Genomic DNA, 15,463 nt, shown 5'->3' with positions numbered 1-15,463 from the left:
TGATTCCATTTCTCCCACCGTACTCATCAACATTGGTGTTCCACAGGGTAGCATACTTGACCCACTCCTCTTTCTCATCTACCTTCCAAATGACCTTTCTCATGACCTTCCAAATGCCTCTCAACTCAATTTTATTTGCTGATGACACAACTTTCATTTTATCCAGTCCTGACCCTCTTACTCTGAATGATACAGTGAACACTGAACTAAATAAAGTCCATCTTTGGCTAACTGCTAACAAACTCACTCTTAACATTGACAAAACCTTCTATATTTTGTTTGGTAATAAATCCTCAGATCAAATTAATCTAAGAATAAACAATATCCAAATTAGTAACAAAGTAGATGATAAATTCCTTGGTGTTCTCATCGATAACAAGCTGAACTTCCAGGCCACATTCAAATTATAAAAAAAGTTTCTAAAACTGTTGGCATTCTTTCTAAGATCAGATATTATGTACTTTGCCCTGCCCTGGTAACGCTTTATTACTCTCTCATCTATCTTTATCTCAACTATGGTATTTGTGCTTGTGGTTCTACTACCCAAAATCATATATGTCCTCTAATTATTGAACACAAATCTGCTATTAGAACAACATCAAACTCTGGCCCCAGACAGCACTCGGCACACTTAAATCTTTGAATATGTTAGATATCAAGTCACTGCATATACTCTCAAATGTACTCGATATACATTTAAAACTCTTAATTATAATGCAAATCCTGACCTTAAATGCTTCGTAGAATGTTGTAAGAGAACCCATGAGCACCACTCCAGAAACAAATACCTATTTGATATTCCAAGAGTGCGCCTTAATCAAACTAGAAATGCTCTGTAAATTAAAGGACCCAGAATGTGGAATGACCTTCCTAATCACTTCAAAAGCTGTACCTCTCTCAACCAGTTCAAGAGAAAAACTAAGTACTACCTAATAAACTCCCTGTAACCTACCTTACCCCTAAATGTCAACCCATGTCTTGTTATTTACAAACAATACTGTTTGTTGACCAACTTGTATAACTGCTGGTTTCTAGCTCCATCCTGAAATCCAACATTATGTTTGTAACTCATCTTGTATGTATGTACTTTTACCTGAATAAACATTTGATTTTATTTGATTTTATTTGAGTAATAATTCAGTAATGAGTCCTTAATCAACTAATAACCAACTAATTTACTAGTAATCAACACATAACTAGTAATTAACTAGTAATTAACTAGTAATCTACTAGCAACCACACAGTAATCCACCTGTAATTACATAGTAATCAACCACTAATCATCCAGTAATGAACTAGTAATTAACGATCAGTAAAACAGTAATGAACTGGCAATCATTCAGTATTGAATTCGCAATAACTAATAATCAATTAGTAATCTACCAACAATCAACTAGTAATCTACCAACAATCAACTAGTAATCTACCAACAATCAAATAGTAATCTACCATTAATCAATTAGCAATCAACGAGTAAACAAATAGCAATCACTAGCAGTAATTAAATATGACTCAACCAGTAATCAAGAGGTATTTAACTAGTACTAAACCAGCAATCAACTCGTGATCAACCAGTCATCAACTAGTAATCAAACAGTAAGCACATTCTCGCAGTCTGACGCATTTCAATTCAATCTTTGCCTCTACTGCGGGCCCTAAAAGCCATAGTACTTCCGCACAGTCATGTGTCTCCCACGATGGTATGTCTTCCCCCGTAAGGTCACGTATCTCCCACGAGGCCACGTGCCGAGTACTGACCGTGCCTGACTGACAGGTACGGTCTGTACCTGTGCACCTGTCAGTCAGTCCTGACATGGAATCGGGACAGCGCCTGATGTAACTGGGGTTCACAGTCACATAATGGGCAGCCACATTTCTCTTTCGCTCTCAGTTCCACTCCCTACATATCCTCCGTCTCATTACTCCCATTCCCCTTCCCAACTCTCCGTCCCCATGTATCATTCCCTATCCTTCTTTATGCACTTTATCTCACTCCCCCCTCTATCTCTCACCCCCCCCCTCTATCTCTCACTCCCCCCACTATCTCTCACTCCCTCCCTCTATCTCTCACTCCCCCCTCTATCTCTTACTCCCCCCCTCTATCTCTCACTCCCCCCCCTCTATCTCTCACTCCCCCCCTCTATCTCTCACTCCCCCCTCTCTCTCTCTCTCACTCCCCCTCTCTCTCTCTCTCTCACTCCCCCCTCTCTCTCTCTCTTTCACTCCCCCCTCTGTCTCTCACTCCCTCTCTCAGACGCCCCCAGCAGGCCACCTGCCGAGGAACAGTGAAAGTCCTTGAAGAAGGATTCCAGTACTGTCTTCCAGGGAGGGGCCGTAGCCTGGACGACCTTCACTCCAGGCAGGGAAAGTGGTTCTTGCAGAGGTGGGAGAAAGGCCGCAAGAAAGTGGCTTTCACTCGGGCAGTGTCCAGGTTAAGACTTACGTAGCATGAGGTGAGTGACGGTGATGAGTTGGTGATGATGAGTTGGTGGTGGTGATGATAATGATCACCATACTGCCGTAGGTAATACTGACCGTAAGAGCGATGAGCAGCCTAATCATGGAATTAACGTGAGACTTGCTAGACTGTTTTATGTATCATATATACGCTCTGTGATTGACTACAATGCTCTACATCTCACACTGTATACAAAGAGCTAAAAATCACTTGAAACCTTGCAAAATGAAGCTATGCGTCTCATCCTTGGGGCTCCAAAGTCCACGAGAATAGTGAATATGAGAACAGAGTTCTCCTCCGTGAGGAGAACTCTGTCTCCGTGGTGTAGTGGTAAGACACTCGCCTGGCGTTCCGCGAGCGCTGTCATGGGTTCGTATCCTGGCCGGGGAGGATTTACTGGGCGCAATTCCTTAACTGTAGCCTCTGTTTAACGCAACAGTAAAATGTGTACTTGGATGAAAAAACGATTCTTCGCGGCAGGGGATCGTATTCCAGGGACCATAGGATTAAGGACTTGCCCGAAACGCTACGCGTACTAGTGGCTGTACAAGAATGTAACAACTCTTGTATATATCTCAAAAAAAAAAAAAAAAAAGTTAAAATTGTCTACCATAAGTGAGAATTTTTTCTATTAGCGCAGTTTTCGGCGTATAGGCATTACGTAGATCTCGGCAACACATGAAGTTTCAAGCTCAAATTTCTAATATGCTAAACTCACCTGAGGTCTATAGAAGAAGAACGAAATCTGATTATGTATTTTGGTTCTACAAGGTAGCCAACTCCATCAAAATATTAAATATGTACTCAACTCAATTAATGATTAATCAACCAATTGCTCCATGGTATAACTGGGATCTATCAGTTGATTTTGTAAATGCGCCCAAGAAAGATAGTGTGCACTCTACATTATTAAAACAGTTAACACTGAAAAGCAACACTGAAAGTACTCAGAGTATGGGTAACAATGTGTATCAGTGCTATACCGACGGCTCTGTAGAAGAAGGTGGACGATGTACCGGATGTGCATGTAACATATTTGAACAACCTTCTCTCGTACATACAGCAATGAAGCGCGTCAATGACTGGGCAAGTACAACTCAAACCGAACTTGCAGGCAAATACCTTGCCACTGAATTTTTAAAAGACAAAGGTAGTGGACTTATATACTGTGACTCGCAGAGTGCACTCCTGGCATTGAACGCTCATAATAGTGACACCCAGAAAATAGTGATATTCGAATGAATGTTTTAGCTGCTAAAGAAAACAGATTTGAAATGAAATTCTTATGGATACCATCACATGTTGGCATCTCCAGGCATGACACTGTTGATATGCTTGCAAAGACAGCCTGCAGAAAACCAGTAGTAGAAATTGATATGGGTGTTTCATTAGCAGTGACAAAGAGAATACTTAAATATCTAATGAAGATCTCACAGACCTAACAAATTCACAAAGACCTGAAAGTTGTAGCATTAAATATCATGATAGATATCGTGAGGAGACATTCACATATGGGACTAATAGAACAAGAACCCGGCAATGTGATGTTATAGTGGCCAGAATACTGACTTTCTCGTTCCTGGGCTGAGGTATGCTGAACTCTGTAAATACTACATGAATGCTGGAACACTTGATGATATATTGGACTTGTACCCAAGATTGACTATGTAATGAATCAGTTATGTTATACAGTGTTTGTGATGTAACTATATAACCTGAGTTTGTAAAAGAACCCTAATCACCTTCAGTGATTAGGGTGCTTAATAACACAATAGTTCATATAGCAGCTACTTTACCCGTCATAGTAGGAGAGACATAAATGTGTGTGTGTGTGTGTGTGTGTGTGTGTGTGTGTGTGTGTGTGTGTGTGTGTGTGTGTGTGTACTCACCTAGTTGTGTTTGCGGGGGTTGAGCTCTGGCTCTTTGGTCCCGCCTCTCAACCGTCAATCAACATCCATCCAACATCAATCAACACACACACACACATATGTGTGTGTGTGTGTGTGTGTGTGTGTAAACTCTATATGTGGAAGCTGGTTAGAAATGTATTTTACCTTTGTAAACGCACATTAATGACATTATGTAAAAAGACACTGTTTATGTAGGTCAGACGTAAATTTGTGTATTTATGTATTTCTGTATGTAGGTTATATTAGCATTTTATAAACATTGTAATCACCTTTTGTGGCTGATTGTTTAATAAATCCCTATACTATATGTTTAACAAATCTCTCACCCTGTCCATGGAGGACAGAAGAAAATGTATATATGCTGGTTAGCATTGTTAATGTGTGGCCACGTCTGTGGTAGATAATAATAATAATAATAACTTGATATACTCATCAATGTCATGTTAGAGCATGAAATTGTGTTGCGTCATCAGTCTGACCCTCCAAAGGGTACCGGGCACTGATGCCCGATTTACTTATCATTGATTAAACAAATATATATGTACTGGGGGCTACTCGGAAGTCCTCCGAGCTCAGTATAAACTCTGTAAAACACTTGACACTCACAAGTGTGGTTGATCTGGTCGACGAGGGTGAGGAGGAGCTGGTCGCTGATGGTGCTCGAGATCGGGTGGGAGGAAGGACTTACGTCCCTTCGTCGTCGCCAGGAGGACGACGAAGGCGTCGCGTGCCTTCGGCGACGCCCCCAGGAGTGCCACCCGCGGGAGGACATGGGGCGTGACTCTCTGGGAAAGTCCCTCTCGATAATGGGCTCCAAGTCAAGCGAGCGAGACTTCTCGTATTCTGCGTAGATGGTGTTCCTCAGAGGCGTCCCCTCGCTCGAGAAGTCCTGCCGGAGGTGAAGAGAGAGGAGTGAATGACCTCAGAAATGGGGACAAAATCTTGGAAGAGGGAAAAACTGTACTAACTACATACAATTTGACATAATAAAGTTACTCGTATCAGGCCTATGTTAGGAATATGTAAATGTTTATGCTTTATTTTTATGTACTGGGGATCAACAGAGTGCTGGCAGACCGAAGGTCGCCATTGTTCCTCCGCCCAGCCAAGTAGTACCTCAATATATTTATCGCGTATTTGTAACCTGTAGGATATACATAAAAAAAGTTTGTTAAATGAAAAATTTACTATTATATTTTCTACAAAAAGAGTATTATTAAAGTAAATATTCAGAGAGGTTTCAAAACTAGTTAAACATTTGACATTTTGGGGCGAGCGTCAGCGGGTGTTGACGGCCAGACAGGACCAAGATGGCGGAACCTGTGACTGGGAATACCTGGCGATGGAGCTTTTCTCACAGCCCAGATATTACAGCTCAGCTATTAATTACATACCTTATAAATGCAGGGTAACAGTCATTTTCAGCAACATTGAATACTAAATATAGAAAGAGTCCAGTTTACGTACCTCATTATTTTGTGCATGGTGATACCACCATTTTCTGTGGAAATTCAGTTACATTGTGTCCTGATATGATGACGTGTCTTAATTTATTTCACGAGAAATAATGAAAGAAATCCCCGTGATCTGAAGGGGATACAATGATTTTATTTCACGAATGTCTTATATGGATTATGGTCCATAGGTTCACTATTTCAGTGTCACAACACACTAACTTAAGTCCCCAGAGTGAAGTGTGGAAGCCCACTGATACAAGATCATTTATCTTGTTTCTATCTTTCCTTCAGTAAATATATTTGTAATAATAATACACAATGTTGGTGTTCCTGTATTCCGTTGGGGATCTCCCCTAGGCCTTTAACACCAGGCTAACCTAACTTAGCTCCCCCGTATCTCCCTACCCTGGCTTTTGCGCCCTGGAGAGGCCACTCCAGACCGACAACCAGAGCGTAAGTCCACAGTCTTCTGAGACTGATGGATACCCACTACTAACCTAGTATATTCCTAGCAGTACACCTCAGGGACACTACCCATAGGGAATAAAAGGCCTAGCCTAGCTCAAGGTGAGTCGAAAACCGTATCAACAGCTTATATATAACTATGTTTACACTATTTTTTATTTGTTAACGTTCTTACCTTGACCTCCCGTCATGACCTTCCCTCGTGACCCCCTCTTGTGACCTCAGCCAGGGAGATACTACTCAGTCCTGATGTACAATGATAGCTCACGCACATAGCTGTCGATAGCTACGATAGCTGTCGTAGCTCAGTCGATTAAGGCAGTGTCTGGGATGCTCCCGGACGCAAGTTTGAATCCTCGTCACGGCCCTTGTGGATTTGTTCATTTGATAGCTCACGCATTCACTGCTAATTTAGCAGCTCTCGACCAGCCCCATACATGCTCATCATTCTCCAAAGTCCTTATCTATTAACTTAGTCATATCTTTGTCCAAGTTTAAAGATGGCAGGTAACCCTTATGATCATTGTGGCGTGTGTTTACAAGCTGTATGTAAATATTTGTTCTACACACTCCCTCTTCTACTACGGTAACCACCTTGTTCATCAGTAGTCAATTTCTGCACAATTACGACACAATCCTGCCATACACTTTGCCCATTACATTTAGTAAACTTCTCTCTCTCTCTTACACTCACTAAACATTCTCGTAATTTTTAAGTGGCAAAATCTGGAGTTTTTCCAATGGTCGCGGACATCACCGCTCTTCCGTCCTCGCCGCCTGCCAAATTTTCCATATTAACTCCATTGATTTGTCTCTATTACATTTAATAATGCTTGAATATACCTCATGGACACCTGCAGTGTTCCCACACGTCATCTTCTTCCCTGACGTGTTCATCTCTACCATAGATATATTTTGCCCTCCTCACACACGCCGTCAATCATGTCACACAGCTACCTCTTGTATCACTTCCACTCATTACACCCTAAAGTCTTCTCTCCGCCTACTTCTTATCTCCTCTTCGTCGTTTAACATTCTTCCGTGTATGTCTTTACCATTTAATCGTTCACCCGTCTCTCCGCTGCCTCTCTTGCATCCCGAAAGGGCATCCGGCTTTCTTAAATAATTTTCTAAAATTTGTCTCCCTATCTGGCTCTGTTGTTATCTCCTTAATTAATATTGTGATATATTCCCATCATGCTCTTGTCTTCTTGCGTATCTTGTTCACTTTGGATCCATTAAAACAACTTTTTCTTGTCATTAACTGTTCTTGCCACCTGGGGCCAGATTCATGAAGCAGTTACGCAAATACTTACGAACATGTACATCTTTTCTCCATCTTTGGCGGCTTTGTTTACAATTATTAAACATTTAATGAGCTCCGAAGCACCAGGAGGCTGTTTAGAACAAAAACAACAGTTGATTGGGAAGTTTTCATGCTTGTAAACTGTTTAATAAATGTAACCAAAGCTATCAAAGATTGAGGAAAGATGTACACGTTCGTAAGTACTTGCGTAAGTGCTTCGTGAATCTGGAGTTGGTCATCCTATCAAACAGCGCCTCTCATCTCTCCGGTCGGTTGTGTACTAAACACACTCGGCGTTCTTAAAAAAACATTTCCTCTATGCATCAATCACAAGCGACGCTATGACTGATGTGTTAGAAGACTGTGTTCATAATGATGACCAGACCACACACTAGAAATTGAAGAGACGACGACGTTTCGGTCCGTCCTGGACCATTCTCAAGTCGATTGTGATGAGGACAGGTAGGGACAGGAATTAAATAGGCAAGAGAGAGCTGAGGAGGAAAGTCAGGTGTAGGGGATAGTAGTAATGAGAACTGCAGCAGGCCTATTGGCCCATACGAGGCAGCTCCTATTATAACCACCGAAGGAGATGGTAATAGGAATAAGAAGAGGATAGAAGACTGTGTTCATAGACTCCTGAAGACCACTATTTTTGTTGTTACAGTTATCTCTCACACAACTTCATAACTTGCATTATTTTGATCTCTTGGATCCATGTGAGTACGGTACTATCAGTCCTTCACACCCCCCCCCCCTCGTCATATTATCTTGCGTAGCACCAGCATGTCTTCCCACAAACACGTGACTCTTGTCACTGCATACTTCTTTCTACAAACATTCGTCTCATTGCATACTTCTCTTCACACACACACACACACACACACACACACACACACACACACACACACACACACACACACACACACACACACACACTGTTAATTCAATTTTTGTACAATTTCATCATTTACCTTCTATCCAGTATTATCCTTATGTTTAAAATATGTATTAGTAAAAAATTACTCTACTTCATTGCTTGAAATTTTAATAATCTACAAATCATTAATCTACTGTCAATAATTCCTGGGACATCATTGCTACCCATGACAGCATTATCAGGATCTTCTACCACTTCCCCATTTACATCACTCTTACAGTTATTTTAGACATTCTAAGCACTACATATATACAACCTCATTCTCTAAGTTAATCCCCAAAAAGTTCATTCTCTCTCGTCTACCACACGTGACTTGTGCAATAACAGCTGCAAGTTGCACTTCTATTCAAGTTGCAAGAACAAATATGATAGAGAACTAGAATCTAAGGAGCATTACTAACATCAGCAACATGCAGGAGGAGGCCGGTCGGCCGAGCGGACAGCACGCTGGACTTGTGATCCTGTGGTCCCGGGTTCTATCCCGGGCGCCGGCGAGAAACAATGGGCAGAGTTTCTTTCACCCTATGCCCCTGTTACCTAGCAGTAAAATAGGTACCTGGGCGTTAGTCAGCTGTCACGGGCTGCTTCCTGGGGGTGGAGGCCTGGTCGAGGACCGGGCCGCGGGGACACTAAAAAGCCCCGAAATCATCTCAAGATAACCTCAAGATAGGAGGAGTCCAAAGAGGCAGATCTTACTCCACACAGACACTTATAGATGTAAGTACTCCCAGGAACGTTCACTCACCAGACACTTGCCATTGAGGCAGTAGGAGGGGGTATGGCTGTGGCGGCCCTTGGAGCAGTCGGTGCCGAAGGGGAACCATCCCTCCCTGCCGTTAACACGGTAAAACCGGTAGTCGAGACCGGCGTCTTGACAAGCTACGGTACAGGAGCGGTCTGGGTCTTCTGTGGACAGAGAGGAGTACAGGTTTACTTCCACTCTTTTGTAGCAGTAAATTAGAGACCAGGAGCCAGATTCACGAAGCAGTTACGCAAGCACTTACGAACCTGTCCATCTTTTCTCAATCTTTGGCGGCTTTGTTTACAATTATTAAACAGTTAATGAGCTCCGAAGCACCAGGAGGCTGTTTATAACAATAACAACAGTTGATTGAGAAGTTTTCATGCTTATAAACTGTTTAACAAATGTAACCAAAGCCGTCAAAGACCGAGGAACGATGTACACGTTCGTAAGTGTTTGCGTAACTGCTTCGTGAATCTGGCCCCATGGTTTCTCCGGACCGTCTGTGGAGAGTGAAGTACAAAATAGGTCTGAGCTGTCAGATGATAGAGAACGGAGACCAGGCTCGGCTCCAGTTTTCTGCAGCTCGACTGCATGGCTTTTTCCTACTTGAAAAACATAACAAAGGACCTATTGGTACTCAACACTTTCCTACTGGCGATGAAACAAAAGTGTTTCGATAAAGATCTCTTTGGATAGTTGCGATGTGGAGAGGAGAGCAGAAGGCTCTCGCCCCATCCTCCGCTCTGTTGGCCTACATTATAGCAGGACAGCCCATAGAAGGTACAACTGTGATACAGTGATAAGCGGCAACGATGTATAACAAGAGTATTAATGAGCCTGAGAGAGAGAGAGAGAGAGAGAGGGGGGGAGAGAGAGAGAGAGAGAGAGAGAGAGAGAGAGAGAGAGAGAGAGAGAGAGAGAGAGAGAGAGAGAGAGAGAGAGAGAGAGAGAGAGAGGGGGGGGAGAGAGAGAGAGGGGGGAGAGAGAGAGAGGGGGGGAGAGAGAGAGAGAGAGAGAGAGAGAGAGAGAGAGAGAGAGAGAGGGGGGGAGAGATAGAGAGAGAGGGGGGGAGAGAGAGAGAGGGGGGGAGAGAGAGAGAGAGAGAGAGAGAGAGAGAGAGAGAGAGAGAGAGAGAGAGAGAGAGGGAGAGAGAGAGGGGAGAGAGAGAGAGAGAGAGAGAGAGAGAGAGAGAGAGAGAGAGAGAGAGAGAGAGAGAGAGAGAGAGAGAGAGAGAGGGGGGGAGAGAGAGAGAGGGGGGAGAGAGAGAGAGGGGGGGAGAGAGAGAGAGAGAGAGAGAGAGAGAGAGAGAGGGGGGGAGAGATAGAGAGAGAGGGGGGGAGAGAGAGAGAGGGGGGGAGAGAGAGAGAGAGAGAGAGAGAGAGAGAGAGAGAGAGAGAGAGAGAGAGAGAGAGAGAGAGGGGAGAGAGAGAGGGGAGAGAGAGAGAGAGAGAGAGAGAGAGAGAGAGAGAGAGAGAGAGAGAGAGAGAGAGAGAGAGAGAGAGAGAGAGAGAGAGAGAGAGAGAGAGAGAGAGAGACAGAAGGGGGGTTACCAACCTTTAGTACTAGCCAGCTGCATACCCACTCCAGAGAGCTGGTCCACCTCGGACTTGAAGCGACCACACACCTCGCTCGCGTACTCAAATGTAGACTTCAAGACCTCGCAGTCCTGTGGGGGGAGGAGACAAGAGTAGTAGCAGTGGTTGTGGTCATTGTGTGCAGGATAACACCTCTCACTCTCACAGCATTTTTTTAAGTCTACCCTTTTTTATTAACAGAGCACGACCAACTAATCGATTTACATTCATGTCCATAATTATTGTTGGGGACACAAGTGTAAACACGAACAAAAATAAGTAAAAGTTGTCCAATGGTGTGAACCCTGTCAGCCTTCCTTCTGCGGCGTGTGGGAGTGTGTCTGTGCCTACGGGTAGTTAGCTTCAGCTCTTGGGCCCCACCCGACAATGTAAATATCATTCTTGAAGTTATGGTGGACAATCAGATCTACTTTTAAATCTTTGTATGAAGGTGACTTCCATCACAAATTTCCAGTTCATATGAGTAATTACTTTCGTATATATATCTCTGACTCGCGTATTTTCAACTTGTATCTTTGACCCCCTCGGTCTATTCCCCTCTCCTCTTGTGACCTCTCGTTCCCCGCCTCTCCCGGCCTGTTACCCCATGTTCTGACCCTGACCCCTTAACCAGTCCTCACAGCTGACCTCTTCTACTTCAGGTACCAGGACCACAGGATCACAAGTCCAGCACGCTGGACTTGTGATCCTGTGGTCCTGGGTTCGATCCCAGGCGCCGGCGAGAAACAATGGGCAGAGTTTCTTTCACCCTATGCCCCTGTTACCTAGCAGTAAAATAGGTACCTGGGTGTTAGTCAGCTGTCACGGGCTGCTTCCTGGGGGTGGAGGCCTGGTCGAGGACCGGGCCGCGGGGACATTAAAAAGCCCCGAAATCATCTCAAGATAACCTCAAGATAAGGCCAGCAGGCGGGCATAAAGTGCTAGACCACACTTCACCCCGTCCACACTGATAGGCACGCACCAATAGGTTAGCACAGTGATCAAGAGAAAAATACAATATACTTATTAAACTGTATTTAAAAAATAACGAATCGGGATGATAAATTATGAGAAAGAGCGACTAGTAATGTACCGTAGAGGCATGTTGTTGTTGTTGTTGTTTAAGATTCGCTACCTGGAACAAAAAGTTTCAAGTAGCACGGGCTATGGTGATCCCGTAGAGGCGTGAGTGATGACCTACCGGGCTGGCCGGGGTGCAGATCTGGATGTTCTTGTTGACCCCGGTACATCCCCGGTCCTGGCACTTCCGGCTCACCAGCTGGATGCCTCTGGCCGGCGGCGTCAGGCAGCTAGAGGTAGCGGGAGAAAGAGATAATCATACACATCTATACAAATTACAAAAATAATATACTATCTGGTAACTCAGATTATCACAACAATGTTACCAGACACCTAGTTATTCCTATCACGTCCAAAACCATGCAATTGGACTGGACTTTTAGAGCGACGGCAGGGCCATCTTGCAGAGTCGGCGTTCGATCACCGATAACCCGAGTGATTGGACACTGTTCCTTCACTCTGTCCCCCATAGTACTCAACCTGCACTTATCTGGAGGTAGCAGCAACGTACCTGAAGCGACAGGTGGAGGCCGGCCTCCAGGGCCCCCAGTGGGGCGGTGTGAAGTCAGGTCTGGAGAAGGAAGGGGCGACCGTGGCCGAGGGCCGGTAGTCACTGGGCCCTAGGGGCCGGTGAGGGTCGGGGGTCCCCACGTCAGGGCGGCAGGTGAGGGGGTCCGCTCCGTACAGTGCATTAGACTCGCACCGGAACTCCTGTTGAAGACACGCTGGTTACATCTGTCAGGGGGTGGTGGTGGGGGGGGAGGTTGTGTTCCTTGGTGCTAGTCCCTGTCATGTGGGCCCTGGTCCCTAACACGTGTGCCCTGGTCCCTAACACGTGTGCCCTGGTCCCTAACACGTGTGCCCTGGTCCCTAACACGTGTGCCCTGGTCCCTAACACGTGTGCCCTGGTCCCTAACGCGTGTGCCCTGTGTTAAGATTGCTGTCTAGTAGCAGACCTCTCGGGCGTCAATCGCCATTTATCCCCACCTAGGAAGATCACAGACGGACTAAACATTACTTACAGATAATAGGTAACGTGCAACTAGCACGTTTTTGGGGTGTATTTTAATTATAAAGGCTGGAAGTGGGTCGGAGGCGGAAACAAGATGGCGCTGGGCGATAGGTGGGACATCCGGGTACCCTCTTGATGCAGCGACGCACGCCTCAAGGTTCCATAACTAAAGGGGTGAGTGGATAGTGGCCCAAGTGCTCAACCAATCAACGTTCATTTTTATGACATCATCAGCAGGCACCGATTTGGGCTTAGGGATTGGAGCTGAAGTCACTGACCAAGGACTGGTGGCACGCCAGAGTTACTGTGAAAATCTGTCAGATTTGCGATTTATTTGGCGAGTTCAGCGTGAGGAGAAGTGCAACAGTACTCCGGCCACACACACAGCGTCTAAGAACCTTTTCGTGAAGGTTGAAATGTGATTAGACAGTGAATGGATCGGCTAATGGTGTTTATGCCCGACAGTATGCCTGAGGTCTACATAAGGCGAGTACAAGTACCCTTTGTGACTACGGTAGATCAACGCAAATGATTAACCGCCGAGTTCCGGAGGCAGCCCCGACAAGCTCAAGAGTCGATGAAGGTCGTAAGCCTACAAGTTGATCTACAAGGCCACACTGTGGCCAGTGGAATACAACCAGGACGACCGAAAAGAGTGTGTTGTGGAATACAACCAGAAACGACCGGAAAGAGTGTGTTGTGGAATACAACCAGGACGACCGAAAAGAGTGTGTTGTGGAATACAACCAGAAACGACCGGAAAGAGTGTGTTGTGGAATACAACCAGGACGACCGAAAAGAGTGTGTTGTGGAATACAACCAGGACGACCGAAAAGAGTGTGTTGTGGAATACAACCAGGACGACCGAAAAGAGTGTGTTGTGGAATACAACCAGGACGACCGGAAAGAGTGTGTTGTGGATTCCTACTCACGTTGGCCTGCTGGAATATGATAACGTTGACGCCCTTGCTAAGGTTGCAGTAAGTAAAGACAGTGTTGAACGGAATCTTGAGTTATCAAATAGGTCCCTTAAAAGTGTCATTAGAAGAGAACTCTTGGATGAATTTGAAGAAAGTAGAGCAGTGCAAACTGGAACTAGCAGGTCCATTGTTCATCACAATGAAATGTGTTAAAGAAAACATGTGTATGGGGCAAGTAACAGTCAGTAGACTAACAGATGTTGTCACAGATCGTATAAGACTTGGCTACAAGTATCTCTGGCAGTTCGGCTTGTATAGGGATCTAGATGAAGTAAAGTGTAAAGTGTGTGGACAAAGACAGGGACACACACTCGAACACTATATCTTGGATTGTAGTAAAATTGAGCCATTTAGAGATAAATCTAAACTCACGTTGTATGATATGGCAAACCATTTTATTACTAAGAATAAAATACCTGAAATCCTTGCACTGTATCCATATTTCTCTTCCAGTAGATAAACGACATATGAGATTAAGAAGCAAGTAGTGTATTGTGAAGACTAATAACAAACAGCAGCTCCCTTATGACACTGTAATATCTCCATCTCTTATCTTGAGGTTATCTTGAGATGATTTCGGGGCTTAGTGTTCCCGCGGCCCGGTCCTCGACCAGGCCTCCACCCCCAGGAAGCAGCCCGTGACAGCAGACTAACTCCCAGGTACCTATTAACTGCTAGGTAACAGGTGCATCAGGGTGAACGAAACTCTGCCCATTGTTTCTCGCCGGCGCCCGGGATCGAACCCGGGACCACAGGATCACGCGTCCAGTGTTCTGTCCGCACAGCCACCGGCTCCATTGTTCAAACAATTATGTATCAGCGAAAAGACCTACTGTTAATGTATAATGATTAACCAAATATATAGCTATTGAAATAGAAGATTCTCTGTAACTAGCTGATGTTATAAGGTGTGAAGGATAGGGTGAAGAAGCACCCCATGCTCATCCTGTCCACTACCGCTCACAGCAGGAGTATGGGGTGCACAATAAACTACCGCTCACAGGAGGAGTATGGGGTGCACAATAAACTACCGCTCACAGGAGGAGTATGGGGTGCACAATAAACTACCGCTCACAGGAGGAGTATGGGGTGCACAATAAACTACCGCTCACAGGATGAGTATGGGGTGCACAATAAACTACCGCTCTCAGGATGAGTATGGGGTGCACAATAAACAACCTCTCACAGGATGAGTATGGGGTGCACAATAAACTACCGCTCACAGCAGGAGTATGGGGTGCACAATAAACTACCTCTCACAGGATGAGTATGGGGTGCACAATAAACTACCGCTCACAGGATGAGTATGGGGTGCACAATAAACTACCGCTCACAGGATGAGTATGGGGTGCACAATAAACAACCTCTCACAGGATGAGTATGGGGTGCACAATAAACTACCGCTCACAGCAGGAGTATGGGGTGCACAATAAACTACCGCTCACAGGATGAGTATGGGGTGCACAATAAACAACCTCTCACAGGATGAGTATGGGGTGCACAATAAACAACCTCTCACAGGATGAGTATGGGGTG

General features: G+C 44.8%; 1 protein-coding gene across 3 annotated transcripts in view; it reads right to left on the bottom strand.

Annotated features, from left to right (window-relative positions):
* LOC123745890 (A disintegrin and metalloproteinase with thrombospondin motifs adt-2-like) overlaps positions 1-15,463 on the bottom strand; it is a 135,455-nt gene that overhangs the window by 18,542 nt on the left and 101,450 nt on the right. For all 3 annotated transcript variants that reach the window (XM_069317500.1, XM_069317498.1, XM_069317499.1), the window contains 5 exons: positions 12,447-12,646; positions 12,057-12,165; positions 10,836-10,947; positions 9,282-9,442; positions 4,975-5,257 (listed from right to left, as the gene is read on the bottom strand). In XM_069317500.1, coding sequence (XP_069173601.1) covers positions 4,975-5,257; positions 9,282-9,442; positions 10,836-10,947; positions 12,057-12,165; positions 12,447-12,646 — 865 coding nt within the window. The remainder of the gene's footprint in view (positions 1-4,974; positions 5,258-9,281; positions 9,443-10,835; positions 10,948-12,056; positions 12,166-12,446; positions 12,647-15,463) is intronic.

This window comes from Procambarus clarkii, chromosome 88 (assembly GCF_040958095.1).
Source record: "Procambarus clarkii isolate CNS0578487 chromosome 88, FALCON_Pclarkii_2.0, whole genome shotgun sequence".
NCBI classification, from domain to species: Eukaryota; Metazoa; Arthropoda; class Malacostraca; order Decapoda; family Cambaridae; genus Procambarus; species Procambarus clarkii.
Note: the sequence above shows the minus strand (reverse complement) of the source record. Positions and strands in the feature narration are given on the sequence as shown.